Raw genomic sequence first — 19612 nt, forward strand, 5'->3', positions numbered from 1 at the left:
GGGAGCTAAGGCTTGAGAGGTAAATTGGACTAGAGCAGGGGTCTGCAAACCTTTTCTGTAAAGGCCCAGAAAATAAATATCTTGGGCTCTGCAGGCCATGCAATTTATCACCGCTATTGAACTGTGTTGTAGTATGAAAGTAGCTTTGGACAATCTACAAATTTTTGGCTGTGTTACAATATAACTTTTGCATATAACTATATACAGTATAACTTTTACTTTTGGACGCAGAAATTTGAATATCATTATTTTCACTTATTATACATATTTTGAAATCTTCGTTTGCTTTTTTTTAATCATTGAAGAACATAAAAAACATTCTCAGCCCACAGACCTACAAAAACAGGAGGCGGGTTAGGTTTGGCCTGTGAGCTTTATGTAGTTTGCCAACTTCTTGAGTACATGGTAGAAGCTCTTCAATGGGTCTTACACGGGGTTTATACTTTGCTTTATAAGCACTGGCAATCTGGTTATTTTTAGAGAAGAAATGACCAAAGCCACATTTTTACAATTTTAACCTGTTAACAATTTTATATTATTTTTTTCATAATCTGTTATTTTTTTATATAACAATTTTTCTTTCAAGAGAATTGGAGGAAGGAGAAACTGTGGACTTTTTAGAAGGCTGTGAAAGCAGTCTGTTCATGAGGCATTAAGAACTAAACTGGCCAGTGGTGGTGGCGGGGGTGGGAGGTGCCTGGGTAGCTTAGTTGGTTGAGCGGCCATCTCTTGGTTTCAGCTCAGGTTATGATCTCACAGTTCATAAGTTCAAGCCCTGTGTTGGGCTCTGTGCTGATAGTGTGGAGCCTGCTTGGGATTCTCTGTCTCCCTCTCTCTCTGCCCCTCCCCGCTCATGCTCTCTGTCTCTCTCAAAATAAATAAACCTAAACAAAGAAACACTAAGTTTAGGGTGCTATCTGTTGAAATAAGGATAGAGACAGGTGTAAAAGACACTATAAAGGAAACCTTGAGAAGATTTGGTTTTAGCAAAAAGAGGGGATGAATGGAACTGACTGAAATTCTTTTTTGTTTTCTAATTTTTTTTTAACATGTATTATTTTTACTTTTGAGAGAGAGACACAGAGCACAAGCAGGAAAGGGGTAGAGAGAGACACACACACACAGAATCTGAAGCAGGCTCTAGCCCCTAAGCTATCAGCACAGAGCCTGATGCGGAGCTCGAACTCACAAACTCTGAGATCATGACCTGAGCCAAGGTTGGACACTTAACTGGCTGAGCCACCCAGGCGCCCCAAGACTGAAATTCTTTTTTAAATGACTGAAGAACTGTGGTAGTAGAAAAAGAAATAGTAAAGCCATTGGTGACTTGAGGGAAAAAATGTGTTGGTTTCAGACAGATGGAGTAAGATGATGGTTGTACATTCAGAAAGTAATTGCACTCAGGCAGAAAGAAACGTGGGACTGGAGTGGGAAGAGAGGTAAGAGCTGAATATGTAGATGGGTAATTCATCTGCTTAGAGGTAAGTTTTGGGCCTTCAGAGTGGATGAGGTCTCTGAATGAGAAAGCTATAGAGGAACAGAGAAGTCAAGATGTTATGTTGGGACATTTTATTTAATTGGTAGAGGAGCTTTGAAAGAGATAAAGACAGAAAACTAAGGTAGAACAATATTAAGCCCAAGAGAGGAAAGAATCTCAAAGAGTGTGTTAAAGACAATGTCAAATGTTGCCAAATATCAAAAACAGGAGCTGAGGAAAGGCCATTTGGTGAGGTCATTAGATGAAATTCTGCAAAATGGTAGGTATAGGAGCCAGGTTACACTGGAATGGGAGAGTAGGTGCTGAAGAACAGGCAATGGGTACAGACCATGGTGCTTAAAAAAAATTATATGCCAATGCAAAAGAGATAACAGGATGGTAAGTGGGCAGCAAGATTTAGTGACAGTTTTTCGTGATATGGGAGCCTTGTGCCATGGCTGAAGGCAGGGGAGAAAGAGCTAGTGGAGAGGGTGCTATTCAAAGTGAGAGGAAATAATTATATAGTTGTGTCTTGAACAAGGCAGGGCTAGGGATGTCAACCCTCCTGCACAGTTGGAGATCTAAGTTTTGACTTCCCCAAAACTTAATTACTAATAATCTGTTGACCAGAAGCTTTACCAATAACACAAAATCAACTAACACATCTCTTATATATGTACATATATATATATGTATGTACATATTGTGTGTACATATATATACACATACATTTATGTCTATATATTGTGTATATATATACACACAATGTTATTAAGAAAATCATAAGGAGGAGAAAATATGTTTATAGTACTATACTGTATTTATTGAAAAAAATCTGTGTATAAGTGGACCTTTGTATCAATTCAAACCCATGTTGTTCATGGGTTAACTGTAATTGAGTCAGGAGTATCTTAGAAGACATTTCAGGAGATGAGGTCCAGGATTCTGGTGAAGTCTTAGCTGTGGAAATTGGGAGGTAATACATCTTCCTCTGAGACTTGGAGACCAGCTGAATAGGTAGCAATCAAAATCAAGAGGAAGGAAGATTAGGGATTTGAGCAGCAAAGTAGGAGATGAAATTATCTTTAGGTGTGGAATAGGTTTGGGACCTGAGGGTGGTTGAACAAGTGTGTGAGAGTATGTCGGGTTGTTGGTAAGGATTGATGGGCCTTTCTTTCAGGGTAAAAGTAGCCAGAACGTGGAAATGGCTTATATATTTTTGTAGAGAAAGACAGGAACACTAATATTTATTAAAATTGTATTCTACCTGGGAGTGCCTGGGTGGCTTACTCGGTTAAGCATCTGACTCTTGATTTTGGCTTAGGTCATGATCTCACAGTCATGAGATCAAGTCCAGAGTCAGGCTCTTCTCTGGGTGTAGAGTCTTCTTGACAGGCTCCCTCTCTCTCTGCCCCTTCCCCTCAAAACAAAAACAAAAACAAAAACAACTGTATTCTACCTGAATTTTGCTGAATTCAAATTTATATCACAAAATGGATGTAGTAATACGTATCTATTTCTTAGTAAAACATTCTGTCTTGCATTGACTGCCTCTAAATTAATTTTAAAAATTTTTTGGCAAAAATATTATAAACCAAACTTCTAATTATACATTCACTTGCATTTTTGGACATCATTTGAGTTTATTTGTATAAACTCATTAAAAAACATTATCCTGTTGTATGCATTTTTATATATGGTTTGTATTTTAACTGGCTGGATATAAGATAGTTATATTTATGTCTATTCCAAAGCTTTGTTAAATAGAAGTCTTGCATTTAAATAATAGGCACAGGAAGAAATTGCCCGACTTCGACGAGAAATGATGAAAAACTGTAAGTCTCCTAAATCAACAACAGCACATGCCATCCTCCGACGGGTGGAGACTGAAAGAGATGTGGCCTTCACTGATTTACGAAGAATGACCACAGAACGAGATAGCCTGAGGGAAAGGCTAAAGGTTTGGACGAATTTTATCTGTGTGACCATTTGTGAAACATAGTGCAGCAACATTGAAAACATTTTTTTTTTTTAACAGATTGCCCAAGAGACAGCATTTAATGAGAAGGCTCACTTGGAACAAAGGATAGAGGAGCTGGAGTGTACAGTTCATAACGTAAAGAAACATCACTGTTGTGCTTTTGGCTATAAACTGTCAGTGGCTTCCCCCTTTCTCTTTTTTTCTATGTTCAGAGAGGTTCTTTCATTTTTCTAAGACAGTGTTTGTAGTCCTAAAATATTTAAGGTGGTATGTATGGTATAAATTATCACCTTCTCATTGTTTATTTTCTTCCAAAAAAATATGTAAGTAAAGTTTTTTGTGTTAGGTTGCAAAGTGTGTTCTTTAAAAAAAAAACAACCCATTAGGGATGCATTCTCAGGGATGTTAGCAAATTTCTCATCTCCCTATTTCATTAAAGATAACATTGCCAGATACAGAGAAACTGGCTTATTCTACCTAAAGAGTAGCTAAGGTAGAGAAAATTATTATGGAATGAAAATTAATGAGAATAATATATTTAAACAATTTAAATGTGAAGCATCACTTTTTTACTAGTCAAGGATTTGAGATGCTATGAATATATATTTGATATGTTATGACTATAAACAATTAGGGGAAGTTGCTTTTCTATTACCAGGTTTAATTGAATATATTTATAAATTTGTCAATGTTGTTATAAAGAGAAAGAAAAAGCATTACTCAGGAGAGGAAAACATTTTTTTTCATAATTCCACTTTATATGTGTATCTTATTAATGTTGAACAACAAATAAATCTTTTTGCAAATAAGAGACATATGCTACATTCAAAATGAACCAGATTGAACATATAGATACATATACTGTGATAGGCATTATGCACAGGCCGTGCAGTGGCTTATTCTTGTTCCTGCTCCACAATACCTTGTCCATACAGCCTCCCACAATATTCAGGTCTCATCTGATCATCTCCTAGTGTAAATCTTGTCATATGCCACAGTTTGTACAAAGAGAGGATGTCTCTTTAGGAAGATTTTGTTAGTGATGGCAGTAACCTTGTCATTCTACTTGTATAGCTTGATGATGAACGTATGGAGCAAATGTCAAACATGACTTTGATGAAGGAAACCATAACCACTGTGGAAAAAGAAATGAAATCACTAGCAAGGAAGGCAATGGATACAGAAAGTGAACTTGGAAGACAAAAGGCAGAGAATAATTCTTTGAGGTAAACTAAATTACCTTTAAACAAGTAGTTTAACTACTAGATCTGTTTTTATAGTGTATTTTATAATGATAATTAAGTTATTTGTTGACTTTAATTTCTGAGAGGATTATTATGAAGCAATTGTAGAAACCTCAGCACACATTAAATGATTTTTCCCAAGATCACTTACAGACTAGTAATGCCATATTTAACTAGGAATCAAACTTCCAGTAATCTTCATCTTACATTTGCATAAAGCCTTAATATTTAACTGACATAGCTTTTACAAAGTCCTTCTGGGTATAGAGCATATTTGACTTTGGTGTTTGAATGTGTAAGAACATGTATTGGAACTTTTGTTAATTGAAGGCCACGTGGGTACTTAGCCCTTCCTATATACTGACTGGTATGGTAGCAAAAGATATGCTAAAGTTGGTGATGGGCATCAAGGAGGGCACCTGTTGGGATGAGCACTGGGCGTTGTATGGAAACCAATTTGACAATAATTTCATATTAAAAATAAAAAAGGGGAATAAGTTTTTGAGGACCTCCATGTTAGGAATTTTACTTTTAGTATCTGCTGCTGTGAAAAATAGAGTTTTACAGATTCGGTAATGTTGAATTGCAGTGCGTCTGTGAATATTTGAAAAATAGTTGTTCATAGGAGTGTGAAATATATTTTTAAGTCTACAGATAATTCTTGGTTCACATAAGAGTTCCAAGAGTCTCCTGTTTGATCTTTCAAGGGTCTGTGGTACATATTTTTATACCACTTGTCAGGATAGATAATCACTCAAATTTTTTCCCTTCATTCATTCATTCATTCATTCATTCATTCAGTCATTCGTTCATGGGTCTGTAGTACATATGTTGAAATCACTTGTCAGGATAGATAATCATTCAAATTTTTTTCATTCATTCATTCACTCATTCATTCATTTACTTTAAAGTTTATTTATTTATTTTGAGAGAGACAGAGAGCAAGCGGAGGTGGGGCAGAGAAAGGGGGATACAGGATCCAAGGCAGGGTCTGTGCTGAGATAGCAGGGAGACCAATGTGGGGCTTGAACTCACAAACCACGAGATTATGACCTGAGCCGAAGTCAGACACTTAACCAACTAAGCCACCCAGGTGCCCCTCGCTTCATTTATTTTTTAATTTCCTGTTTAAAAGGATACTGCAGCCTTGGGTAAAATAAAAATAATAAAATAAGATGACAACAACAAAGAAAACCTTGGAAAATAGAGAAATGGGTAAAGAAAATTTAAATCATCCATGATTCTGTAACTCATTGAAAACTATCATTAATATAGGTCTCTTTCTAATCAGAAATATTTCCATCCATATTATATAAACTTTCTGTGCAATTGATGTTGGCCAGTTTCATTTAATTGTATATCATAAGCATTTTCCTGTGTCATTAAAAGTTCCTTGAAAGTAGTTTATTAAAATATTCTAACAGATAGAAGTATAATACTTCTGAGGGTTTTTGCATACACTTGTTTTCTTTTAACAGTGTTATTAGAGTCTAATTGACATACATACAGTAAACTGCACATATTTTTAAAAGTGTTTAGCTTGTTTTGACATATGTATATACCTGTAGCACAGTCAAGATAGTGGCCTTATCCATCATTCCCAAAAGTTTCCTCCTGCCCCTCTGTAACTTCTAACTTATTCTGCCAATCTCTGGACGACCACTGATTTGTTTTCTGTTATAGAGATTTGTTTGGATTTTCTAAAATGTTATATAAATAAAATCATGTAGTATATATTCTTTTATTGGGCTGCCTTCCCTCAGCATAATTATTTTGAAATTTATCTATGTTATATAATCAATAGTTTATTCCATTGTATGAATAAACCTCATGGACATTTTGGTTGTTTCCAGTTTTGGACTATAAAAAATAAAACTTTCATGTACATTCTTATACGAGTCTTTGTATGGACATAAGCTTTTATTTTTCTTGGATAAATACCTAAGAGTATAGTGACTGAGTCTTGTGATGTTTATATGTTTAACTTTTAAAGAAACCATTAAACTGCTTTCCAAAGTGGTTGTATTATTTTATTTTACATTTGTACCAGTAGTGTATAAGTGTTCCAGGTGTTACATAGCCTCACCAACACTTGGTATGCATTATCTTTTTAATCTTTAACATTCTATTAGGTAGGTTTTATGGTTTTAATTTGCCTTCTGTAATAACCAATGATTTTGAGCATCTGTACATGTGCTTACATGCCATACATTTGTCTTCTTTAGTGTCTGTTCAATCTTTTGCACACTTTTATTGAATTGTTTAAATTACTATCAAGTTGTAAAAGTCCTTTCTATATTGTAAGTCCTGCGTCACATGTATTTTGCAAATATTTTCTCCCAGCCTGTGGCTTGCCTTTTTATTAAGTGTCTTTTAATGAGCAAATGTTTTTCATTTTGATTAAGTGAAGTTTATTGATTTTTTGAAAATTTTATCCAGCTTTTTGTATTCTTTTAAAGAAATTGTTATCAGGGCTAAGGTAATATTTTTCTTCTGTGTTTTATTCTAGCAGTTTAGTATTAAAATTTAACATTTAAATCTGTGATCCATTTCAAAGTTTTTGTGTTTAGTACACAGGATATAAATCAAAGTTCACTTTTTTTTTTTTTTGCATAATGATAACCAAATGTTCCAATACCACTTATTATAAAACTATCCTTTCCATAGTGAATTGTTTTTGTGCCTTTGTAGAAAGTCAGTTGTCCATATATGTGTAGGTCTGTTTCTTGAAGATCTGTTTTGCTTGATGGATCTGTTTATATATCTTGATTCCAATACTACCTGTCTGATTACTTTGGTTTTATTTTTAAAATCTTCACATTAGGTAATGTTAGTCTTTAACTTTGTTCTTTCTCAAAGTAGTTTTGGCTATTCTAGTTCCTTTGTATTTTATTTTAATTTTAGAATCAGCTTCACAGTGTATACAAAAAAAGCCTGCTTGGGAATTTGATTGGAACTGGGGGACACTGACATCTAGAATATCAAGTGTTCCCACTCATAAATACAGTGTGTCTTTCCATTCTTTACATCTTTAATTTCCCTCAGCAATGTTTTATAGTTTTTAGAGTGCTCTCGTACTTCTTTTTTTGTCAGATTTATTTCTATTTCCTATTTTTTGATGCTGTTATAAATGGAAATTTAAAATTTTACTTTCTGATTTTTATTGCTTGTATATGAAAATACAGTTGTTTTTAAAGATAAACTTTGTATTTTAGAGCAGTTTTAGATTTACAGAGCAATTGTGAAGATGGTAGAGTTCCTACTTACCTCACACCCAATTTCCTCTGTTATTAATATCTTACATTAGTACATTACATTTATTACAATTAAAGAATCTATTACTTGATGCATTATTATTAACTAAAGTCCATACTTTTATTCAGATTTCCTTAGTTTTCCCCTAATGTCCTTTTTCTGTTCCAGGATCTCATCCAGGACACTACATTACATTTAGTTGTCATGTCTCCTTAGGCTTCTCTTGGCTATGACAGTCTCAGACTTTGCTTGTTTTTGATGACCTTGACAGTTTTGAAGAGTACTGATCAGGTATTTTGTGGAATGTCTCTCAATTGGGATTTGTCTTCTGTTTTTCTCATGATTAGACTGGGTAATATGTTTTTGAGAGAAAGGTCACAAAAGTAAAATGCCATTTTAGGGTACATATATATCCAGGGTATCATGGGTACATATTATCAATATGATTTATTACTGTTGATTTTGATCTTTATCACCTCGCTGAGGAATTGTGTGCCTTTTCAAGAATGTCATATAATTGAAATCATACAGTATACAACCTTTTCAGACCAGCTTCTTTCACTTAGCAATGTGCATTTTAGGTTCGTTTGTGTTTTTTCATAACTGGATAGCTCATTTCTTCTTATCATTGATGTAGGTACCACAGTGTGTTTATTCATGCACCTATTGAAGGACATCTTGGTTGCTTTCAGTTTTTGGCAATTATGAATAAAGCTGCTGTAAACTTTCATGTGTAGGTTTTTGTGTGGACATAGGTTTTCAAATCAGTAAATACCTAGGGGAATAATTGCTGAATTGTTGAATAAATCTGTATTTAGCTTTATAAGAAACTGCCCAACTCTTTCAAAGTGACTGTACTATTTTGTATTCTCACCAGCAATGAGTGAGAGTTTCTGTTGCTCCATATCCTTATCAGCATTTGATATTGTCAGATTTTTTTATTTTAGCCATTTTAATAGCTATAATAACTATGGAGCAATATCTCATTGTTTTAATTTGCAATTCACTAATGACAAATGATGTGGAGCATCTTTTCATATTGTTACTTGCCATCTGTATCTTTTCTTTGATAAGGTATCTGTTCACTTATTTGCCAATTTTTCAATTGTTTTGTTTGCTTACTATTGAATTTTAAGAATCCTTTGAATACATGTTGTTATCAGATATGTGGTTTGCAAATATCTTCTCCCTATCTGTGCCTTGTCTTTTCATTCTTTTAAAAGTGTCTTTTTTAAAGCAGAAATTTTAAATTTTGATAAAGTTCAACTTACTTTTTTATTTCATGGATAGTATTTTTGGTGTTTAATGTGTTTAAAAACACATAACCAAACCCAAGTGCACATATTTTTCTCTTGTGTTTTCTTCTAGAAGTTGTATAGTTTTGCATTTCATGCTTAAAGTCAGTGATCTATGTTGAGTTAATTTTTGTGAAAGATATACTCAGTTCACTTAAATTGCATATGGATGTCTTAAAATTGTTCCAGCACCATTTGTTGAAAGACTGCCCTTTCTGTGTTGTCTTTGATCCTTTGTCAAAGATCAGTTGCCTATATTTGTGTGGACCTATTTCTGGGATCTCCATTGTGTTCCATTGATCTATTTTGTTTATTTTGCCAAACCATGCTGTTTTGATTATTATTGCGTTATTGTAAGTCTTGAAACTAGGTATTGTGAATCCTCCAACTTTCTTGTCGCCAATAGTGTATTGACTATTCTTGATCTTTTGCCTTTCCATGTAAAATTTAGAATCAGTTTCTCTGATTCTACAATAAATATTTATAAAATAGCTTTCTGAGATTTTAATTGGGTTTGCATTGAATCTGTAGATCAAGTTGGGGAAAACTGACATCTTTATTTTATTTTATTTTTATTTTTTAATTTTTTTGAGAGAGGGGAGTGAGGGAGGGGCAGAGAGAGTTAGGGAGAAAAAGAATCTTAAGCAGGCTCCATGCCCACCATGGAGCCCAGCACGGGGCTTGATCTCACGACTGTGAGATCATGACCTGAGCCGAAATCACAAGTTGAACACTCAACCCACTGAGCCACCCAGGTGCTCCACAACTGACATCTTAATATGGGATGTTTCAATCCATGAACATGGAATATTTATCCATGTATTTAGATCTTTGATTTCTTTCATCATTGTTTCACAGTTCTCTGCCTATAGATACTGTACATTAATTTTGGAAAGTTCTAGGCTGTTATTACTGAAAACATTTTTTTTATTACATTTTGTTATTACTGAAAACATTTTGTGGCTCAAACCCACAGACTGCGAGATCATGACCTGAGCCGAAGTCGGACGCTTAATTGACTGAGCCACCCAGGCGCCCCTACTTAAAACATTTTTAAAATTGAAGTGTAGTTGATATGTATTAGTTTTAGGTGTGTAACAGTGATTTGACAATTTATATACATTATGAAATGTTCGCCACAAGTGTAGTTTCCATGGATCACTGTACAGTTATTACAGTATTATTGACTATATTCCCTATGCTGTACTTTTCATCCCCATGACTTATTTTATAATTATTTCAAATATTTCTTATGCTCTTATTCTCTTGTTTTTTCTCCTTTTGGTATTTCAATTATACCCATAGTTCTTGGATGTTCTGTTGTTTTGTTTTTTTTTTCTTTTTCATTTCGCATTTTAGTTTGGGAAGTTTTATTGACCTGTTTTCGAGCTCAATGATTTATGCTTGACTGTGTCTAATCTGCTGATGAGACCATCAAAGATATTCTTCATTTTTGTCACAATAATTTACTTTCTAGCATTTCATTTTGTTTCTCTCAGGTTTTCATCTGTTTATGTTACCCACCTATTACTGCATATTGTCTACTTTTTCCATTAATCTCCTTAACCAATTAATCATAGTTATTTTAAATTTTCTGATAATTCCCATGTCTGTGCTATATCTGAGTCTGGTTTCATTCTTCAGGTTGTGTTTTTGCTTGACTTTTGGCATGCCTTGTAATTTTTTTTTTTTGTTGTTGAAGCCACACGTATTGGGTGTTAACTGAAGTAAATAAGCCTTTAGTGTAAATGTTTATGTTAATTTGACTGGAAGTTGATCTAAGTTCAGTGTGTGTTATAGATGCAGATGCCAGAGACTTCAAATTCCTATGTGAAGGGATTGTTTCTCTTTTTGACTTTAAGCTTCCTTAAGTATCCCTCCTAAGTGAGAGCTTGCATCTTGCAGCTCTTTTGCTTGTAATTCACTGTGATTATCATGGAGCACTATTAATGTGTTGGTTAGGTGAGAGGAGGGAACATGTTTTCTAATGGTATAACTTTTATTTTTTTATCCACTTATGTGAAACAGGAAGGCTAGAGAGGGTAAAGTGGGAGAAATGCCCTTCTCTAGCTGGGATAAGGCTCTGGTAAAGTCTTTTTACTTGAAGATTAAGCCTATTATGGAGGATGCTCTGGGCATATTTCATAATAATTACTTTTCCCCTGTCAGAGTCATAAGGGGATCTTTCTCAGATCTTTACTGTGAGAACCTACTGGAGTTCCTGGAGGTAAACATACTGAAGTATAGGGAGCCTTCTAAGATTGTGGCCCCTAGGAGCTTCTCACTCTCATGTTAGTACAAACTCAGCTTCCAGCAATGCATCAAATTTATCATTTAAATTTCTTAACCATTTGTGATTCAGCTGGCTTTTGCTCCAGATGAGCAGATCTTGATTATTCTTTTCAGATTTTGAATTGGCAGTTTGCTCTGTAATTCACTCTTCTAATGTGTCACAGCAAGTCTTTGATTTTCATTTTGTTCATCTTTTTGTTCTTATAACAATGGAAATGACAGTTTCTAAGCTCCTTATTTGTCAGAGTTGAAATCAGAAGTCCTACAATTGATTTTTGTATATTTATCTGGTATTTTACAACTTTGCTAAATTTACATTTTGGTTCTAGTGGCCTTTTTGTAGAATCTGGTTAATTTTCTACATAGACACTTAGAGCATCTGCAAATAAAGACAGTTTTACATGCTTAGTCTGCATGCTTTTTTGTTTTGTTTTGTTTTGTTTTGTTTTGTTTTGTTTTGTTTTCTGTTTCTTATTGCATTGGCTAGAATATCTACTAACAGTGTTCAGTAGAAATGGTGAAGTAGACATCCTTGTCTTGTTCCACATCATAGGGGGAAGCATTTAGACTCTCAACAGTTAGTATGATGTTAGCTGTATGTTTTTCATAGATGTCTTCTATCAGGTTGAAGAAGTTTCCTTTTATTCTCAGATTACTGAGAACTTTTTTTTCAGGAATAGATGTGCTTTGTCAAATCGGTCAGGATATATTATACTTTTTATAGATTACTGTTGTACATTAACTAATGTTTTGTTTGAGATATTTACATTTCTTTTTATAATTGATTTTGGCCAATAACTTGCCTTTCTTAGGACTACTTAAAATCAGAATTTGTTATCAATGTCATGTAAACCTTATAATAATCTTCTCAATTCATTTTGTCTTCTTTTATTACCTTGAAGAATTTGAATAATATTAGAGTTTTAGTACTTAACCAATGAAGCCTTTTGGGTCCAACTTTTTTTTTTTTTTTGAGGGAAGGATTTATTTTATTTGTTTAATGGATAAAAAAACAATTAGAAGTTTCTTCTTATGCCATTCAATAGATACTTTTGAGGCATTAGTTCACTTTCTCTAAATTTTAAAACATTTTTTGAATAATTTTGTTTACAATATCCTATGAACATTTTAATGTCTACAGAATCTATAGTGATTTCCTCTTTTTTAGTCTGTTGTCATCAGTCTTTTCAAAGGACTAACATTTGCTTTGGTGATCCTCATTAAGTTTTATTCTTTATTGTCTCTATTTTCTTTAGATTTATTTTTAAGTTTTTCAGACAAATGCTTATGTTATTACTTTTCAGCTTTATTTCTGATATAAACATTTAAAGCCATAAGTTTTCCTCAAAATACTTATTTGAATGTATCCTGTAAGTTTTGTTATGTACTTTTGAAATGTTTTCCAGTTTTCCATCATTACTTCTTGATCTATTGGTTGTTTAAAAGTGTGATTTTAAGTATCCAAAAACATAATGAATTTTCACTTATCTTTGATTGACTTCTTGCTAATTACATTGCTTCACAGATAATACTGTTAGATTTCAAATTTCTGAAATTTGTTGCCCTCTACTTTTATGATCAGTTTTTGGTAATTATCTGTGTATACTTAAGAAATTTGTAAAATCTGAAATAGTCTATAAATTCTGCAATACTTTTGTATTTGTCCCTTAGTTCAGATTTGTAATCATGTTATTCAGATATTACAAATTTGGACTAAATTTTGTGTCTCATTTACAGGAATTTTACTGAAAAAGCTGTCTAAACTTCTGGCTCCAGAATCTTACATTTTATTCTCTTTTAAACCTACTGTAATCTGCCTTTTCTCCCACCATTCTATGAAAACTTTTTACAAGGCAATATTTACTTTCATGTTGCTCAATTCAGTGGTTGATCCTCAGTCTTCATTTTGTTTCACCTATCAGCAATATTTGACAAATATAATCAGTTGTGGTTTTTTTTTTTTTTTAATTTTTTTTTTCAACGTTTATTTATTTTTTGGGACAGAGAGAGACAGAGCATGAACGGGGGAGGAGCAGAGAGAGAGGGAGACACAGAATCGGAAACAGGCTCCAGGCTCTGAGCCATCAGCCCAGAGCCTGACGCGGGGCTCGAACTCCCGGACCGCGAGATCATGACCTGGCTGAAGTCGGACACTTAACCGACTGCGCCACCCAGGCGCCCCTAATCAGTTGTGTTTTTAGCTACTCCTTTGGCTTCTGAGGTACTATGCTCATTTGATTTTCTTTTCATCTCTTTGGCTGTCCTGTTTCAGGCTCTTCTAGTTCATCCTCCATGACCTCCAAATGTTTGATTATCCTCAAGCTCAGTCTTAGACTGCTTCTCTTCTTGTATATGTACTCATCCATCAGTGAATTCATCTAGTCTTGTGTATTTACTCTTGACTCTCAAATGTGTATCTGTAGCATGGATCTCTGTCTTGAACTCCGGACTTGAATGTACAACCACCTCCTTTTCATCTTCACTAGGATGTCTCATTGACATCTCGAAACTTAACATTTCCAAACCTGAGTTCTGCTATCCACTATCCTTCACCCTCCAACACCCACAAATTTATTCTTTCAGTCTTCCCATCTCAGCAAATGGAAAGTCTGTTCATGTAATTCTTGGCCTGAAACCTTGAAGCAATCTATGGTTTCTCCTTTCATGTATCCATATCCAATCCAGTTTGTTCTGTCTTCAAAATATACTCAAAAGCAGAGCATTTCTCATAACTTTTGTTGCAACCATGCTGGTATTGAAGGATATTTTTGCAAGGTAGAGAATTCTAAAGGTTGGGAATTATTTTTAACACTTTGATACTTTCTTTCCAGTATCTTATGACTTGCATTATTTCTGCTGAGTAGTCAAGTGTCAGCTTATTTTTTATAGATCAATATTTTGTATTTTGTAATATATTCATATCATAGTTTCGTATTTGTATGTACAAAAGGCAAAGAATTACATAGAATCTACATAGGAGTTATGTAATCCAACTACATTCAAGTATAGTTAAAATATTGTTCCTGTTCTCTCTTTTGTCAGTTGATGGGAAAATTATAAGTTTTGTCTCATGTGTGAACTCCACTCACTAGAAGTTGAGTCCTAAGCACAGGTTAGCACATGTCTGGATATCTATATGTCTAAACAGGTTCCATAGCGTTTTAAGTCAAATCAGCCACAAAGAAATGGATGCATTTCTGTTTGGGTTTACCTGCTGATGAAGAAGAAAATCTCCAGTGTTTCAAAACAAGTACTCATTATCTGTGTTTCTATACGGCTTAAATGAACTTTTCTTTCTAAATAGGTATGTTTTAGTAGCAGCAGTTCTTCTATTTGGGTTTCTATGTCAGATAAATCAACAATAGTAAAAAGTTGGATTGTTTTCAGAGTATTTCCTCAAAGGAGATTAAAAAAAAGAAAAAGATCTGTGTGTCTGCATCAGAGTATCAAACATTTCTAGGAAGAATTTCTCATATAGTTGAATGATTGATAGAGCTATCTGTTAACAAAAAGTTAGTTTGGGCCTTTATGTTCAGTGATTCCAAAGACTGGTTTAGTTTGAGTTTGGTTATTTGCAACTAAAAAGATTTCAGTATTAAAATCTATTCTAGGGGCTCCTGGGTGGCTCAGTTGGTTAAGCGTCTGACTCTTGATTTTGGCTCAGGTCATGATTCCAGGGTACTTAAATATAAATCTAACAAATTATGTGTAAAATCTATATGAGGAAAACTACAAAACTAGTGAAAGAAATCAAAGAGGAACTAAATATATTGAAAAAAATTCAATGTTCATGGATAGGAAAACTTAATATTTTCAAGATGTCCATTCTTCCCAACTTGTTCTATAGATTGAATAAGTTCAAATCAAAATTGCTGCAAGTTATTTGTGGATATCAATGAACAGCTTCTTTTTTTATTTATTTTTATTTTTTATTAATTTTTTTTAATGTTTATTTTCGAGAGAGAGTGAGAGAAACAGAGCATGAGCAGGGGAGGGGCAGAGAGAGAGAGGGAGACACAGAATCCAAAGCAGGCTCCAGGCTCTGAGCTGTTAGCACAGAGCCTGACACAGGGCCCGAACTCACAAGCTGTGAGTTCATGACTGAGCTGAAGTTGGACACTCAACTGGCTGAGCCACCCAGGCACCCCAATGAACAGATTCTAAAGGTTATATGGAGAGGCAAAAGAATGGGCAACAGAAATTGAAGAAAAACTAAGTTGGAACACTGACGCTACTTGACTTCAAGACTTACTAAAAAGCTACAGTAATCAAGACAGTGTGGTATTGGTAAAAGAATAGACAAATAGATCAATGGAACAGAATAGACAGTCCAGAAATAGGCCATGTAAACATAGGCAACTGATCTTTGACAAAGGAGTAAAGGCAATATAACAGGGCATAGATAGTCTTCTCCACAAATGGTGCTGGAACAACTAATATCCACATGCCAAAAAAAAAAAGCAACACAGATATCACACCCTTCAAATTAACTCAAAATGGATCGTATACCTAAATGTAAAATGCAAAACTTCAAAACCTCTAGAAGACAACAGGAGAAAATCTAGTTTTTCTTGAGTATGTTGATGACTTTTTAGATACAATACCGAAGGCACAATCCATGCAAGAAATTATTATTTGGACTTCATTAAAATTAAATACTTCTGCTCTGCAAAAGACAATGTCAAGAAAATGAGAAGCCAAGCCACAGACTGGGAAAAAATGTTTGCCAAAGGCACATCTGATAAAGAGCTATTAACCAAAACCTACAAAGAACTGTTTAAAAATTCAACAATAAGAAAACAACCCAATTAAAAAAATGGGCCAAAGACCTTAGCAGACCTCACCAAAGAAGATATACAGATGGCACATAAGTGTATGAAAAGATGTTCCACATCATAGGTCATCAGCGAAATTCAAATTAAAACAACAATGAGATTCCATTATATACTTATTAGAATAGACAAAATCTGGATCACTGACAAAAATGCTGGTGAGGACGTGGATCAATAGGAGCTCCTATTCATTGCTGGTGGGAATTCAGAATGGTACAGCCACTTTATTTGACAGTCAGTTTCTACAAAGCTAAACACAGTCTTAACATACAGCCCTCCATGGTATTTACTCAAAGTAATTGAGTCTTATGTGCACACAGAAATGTGGACATGATGTTTATAGCAGCTCTAATCATAATTGCCCAAACTTGGAAGCAACCAAAATCTAGTCTAGGACTCTGGGCATTTGAAAAAACTATATATAGATAGCTGTTTAAAGTTCTGGGGTACCTGGGTGCTCCTTTGGTTAAGTGTCTGACTTTGGCTCAGGTCATGATCTCGTGGTTTGTGGGTTCGAACCCTGCATCCGGCTCTGTGCTGACATCTCAGAGCCTGGAGCCTACTTCAATTCTGTGTCTCCGTCTCTATCTGCCCCTCTCTCGCTTGTGCCCTGTCTCTTAGTCTCTCTCCCTTTCAAAAATAAATAAACATTAGCAAAATTATGAAGTTCTAAATATTTCTTGGAGGAGTTGTAAGAGTCTTTTCTGACATTAGAGTTACAAGAGTCTGCAAAAGAATCTACTGGCTTTATATCTAAAGTTTCTATTGCTTAAATGTGTTTTAGGTGTGGGTTTATTGATCAGTGATTTAAAGATCTGATTTGATAACTTCTGATTATGTGTGTAGTTTTCCATTTTGTTTTTTGTATTAGATGGATCTCTGTTGTACACGGGCATATGGCTATTTTGGAAAATAGATGGCTGTAATGCAATTTAACAGCATAGAAATAGCCACAGTGTACACTGGAAGGTTTTGCCAATCCTCCCGTGTGTCTTTCAGGATTCATCATTATCATATGAATTGATAGGCTCATTACATTTATACTTCTGACTTTAGTATGCATTTTATTTAAGATTAAAAAGAATCTCTATATCCAGCGTGGGGCTCAAATCCACAACCCTGAGATCAAGAGTTGTGCACTCTACCAACTGAGCCAGCCAGGCACCACTTAGCATGCATTTTTTAATGATTTTTCTCTTTAAGTAGGATTCGTACTCAGCATGGAGCCCAACACAGGGATTGAGCTCAGGACCCTAAGATCAAGACCTGAGCTGAGATCAAGAATTGGGTGCTTAACCAATTGAGCCATCCAGGCGCCCCAGCATGTGTTCAAAAAAAGTTTTTTAAGTCTTTTATTTATTTTAGAGAGAGAGTGTGTGTGTGATCTTTATTTTTGAAAGAGAGAGAAAGAGAGTGCTAATGGGGGAGGAACAGAGAGAGAGGGAGACACAGAATTTGAGGCAGGCTCCAAGCTGTCAGCACAGCCTGAGGTGGGGCTTGAACCTATGAACTGGGAGATCATGACCTGAACCAAAGTTGGACACTTAACCAACTGAGCCACCCAGGTACCCCCCCAGCATGAATTTTTAAATACTGTTTTACAAGAAAAAAAGCTAAGAAAATAATCTGTCAAGGCATTTGAAAAGATTCTTCAGTTGGACTAAAGTAGAACTTCACTATATTTTCAAATATTTTCTTATTGTTGATTTATCGTACCATTCTGCAGACAATGTTTTGTTTGTTTTGTTTTCCCCCAAATGCATGCCAAATAAAAGTAGGAATTAGGTAGGATTTTTTAATAGTCAGATATTGTACAGAGAATGTTTTGTCTTAATTGTCCATGGTAGTTCTCTGCCAAAAGCTAGGTAATTTTTTGTAATAGCACCACTGAAACCCCTTGCTGCCTTCCATGAGCCAAGGGACAGAGTGATAGCTTTCCTAATGTTTTCCCAGGCAGCCAGAGTGCCCATGGTCAGAGCACTCATAGTAATTATACCCATATCAGTCTATTTTTTATCTGATTCAAACTTGAATATAGTTTGTCTTTTTCCTTTCTACTTATAAGGTATTCTCTATATGGCTCCTTTTAATCCACTATATGTTCCTAGGTGTGTGTGTGTGTGTGTGTGTGTGTGTGTGTGTGTGTGTAACTTATCCTTGGGTTTGGAGGATTTTTTTATTCCTAGGGGTGTGTGTGTGTGTGTGTGTGTGTGTGTGTGTGTGTGTGTGTGTTTAACTTATCCTTGGGTTTGGAGGATTTTTTTATTCCTAGGGGTGTGTGTGTGTGTGTGTGTGTGTGTGTGTGTGTGTGTGTGTGTGTTTAACTTATCCTTGGGTTTGGAGGATTTTTTTACTTCATTGCTTGATATCTTTCAGCAGTTTTAGAGAACTCTCCACTGTTTTCATTTCAGATGTTACTTTTGCCTATTCATACTGTATTCTGAATTTTTTTCTGACCTTTCTTCTAGTTCACTCATTTCCTCTTTGACTGTGGTTGAACTTGCTGTTAAACCTTATCAGTTGAATTAATTTTGGTTTTTGCATTTTTCATTTCTGGAATTTGTATTTGACACTTTTAAAATATATATTTTCAAGTCTCTTGAGAAATCTTCAATCTTGGCTTTTTTTCTCCTTTGATATATTAAGCATAGTTGTTTTTTTTAAAGTTCTGTTTCTGATAACTCCGTTATCTTGATTCTGCATGGTTCTATTTTTATTGAGTCTATTCTTGTTATCTTTTGTTTCTCTTATTTTTTCCAGTTATGTGATATTGTCTTCTGTGTGTCTGGTTATTTTTGACTGAGTATATAATACTGAATATGAAAATGTATAGAAATCATTTGAGACCAGAATATTGTTTTCCTCTAGAGAGGATATATGTATTTGCTTTGTCAGAACTGAGATAATTTGAGGGGTATGTATGTATATAATTTGCTTTGTCAGAACTGAGATAATTTGAATCTGGGCTTAAATCTTTTGTTCTAACTATTCAGGGTCCCAAACAAATGTGTATGTGTAGGAGACAGTGGTTTACTCAGTATTTTACCCTTTCTTGGTGGGACTTGAAGCAGGCTCCAGGCTTCAGGCTCTGAGCTGTCAGCACAGAGCCTGATGCTGGGTTAGAATTCATCAACCACTAGATCATGACCTGAGCCGAAGTTGGACACTCACCCAACTGAGCCACCCAGGCACCCCTCCATTTGTTTTTCTTACCTCTTTTCTTTTTTTTTCCCTGC

At 34.8% G+C, this 19612-nt stretch overlaps 1 protein-coding gene across 9 annotated transcripts in view; it reads left to right on the forward strand.

Moving 5' to 3' along the window:
* TSGA10 (testis specific 10) overlaps positions 1–19612 on the forward strand; it is a 161977-nt gene that overhangs the window by 29271 nt on the left and 113094 nt on the right. For all 9 annotated transcript variants that reach the window (XM_045054089.1, XM_045054087.1, XM_045054090.1 and 6 more), the window contains 3 exons: positions 3267–3437; positions 3516–3593; positions 4533–4684. In XM_045054089.1, the coding sequence (XP_044910024.1) occupies positions 3267–3437; positions 3516–3593; positions 4533–4684 (401 nt within the window). The remainder of the gene's footprint in view (positions 1–3266; positions 3438–3515; positions 3594–4532; positions 4685–19612) is intronic.

This window comes from Felis catus, chromosome A3, assembly GCF_018350175.1.
Source record: "Felis catus isolate Fca126 chromosome A3, F.catus_Fca126_mat1.0, whole genome shotgun sequence".
In the NCBI taxonomy this organism is placed as follows: domain Eukaryota; kingdom Metazoa; phylum Chordata; class Mammalia; order Carnivora; family Felidae; genus Felis; species Felis catus.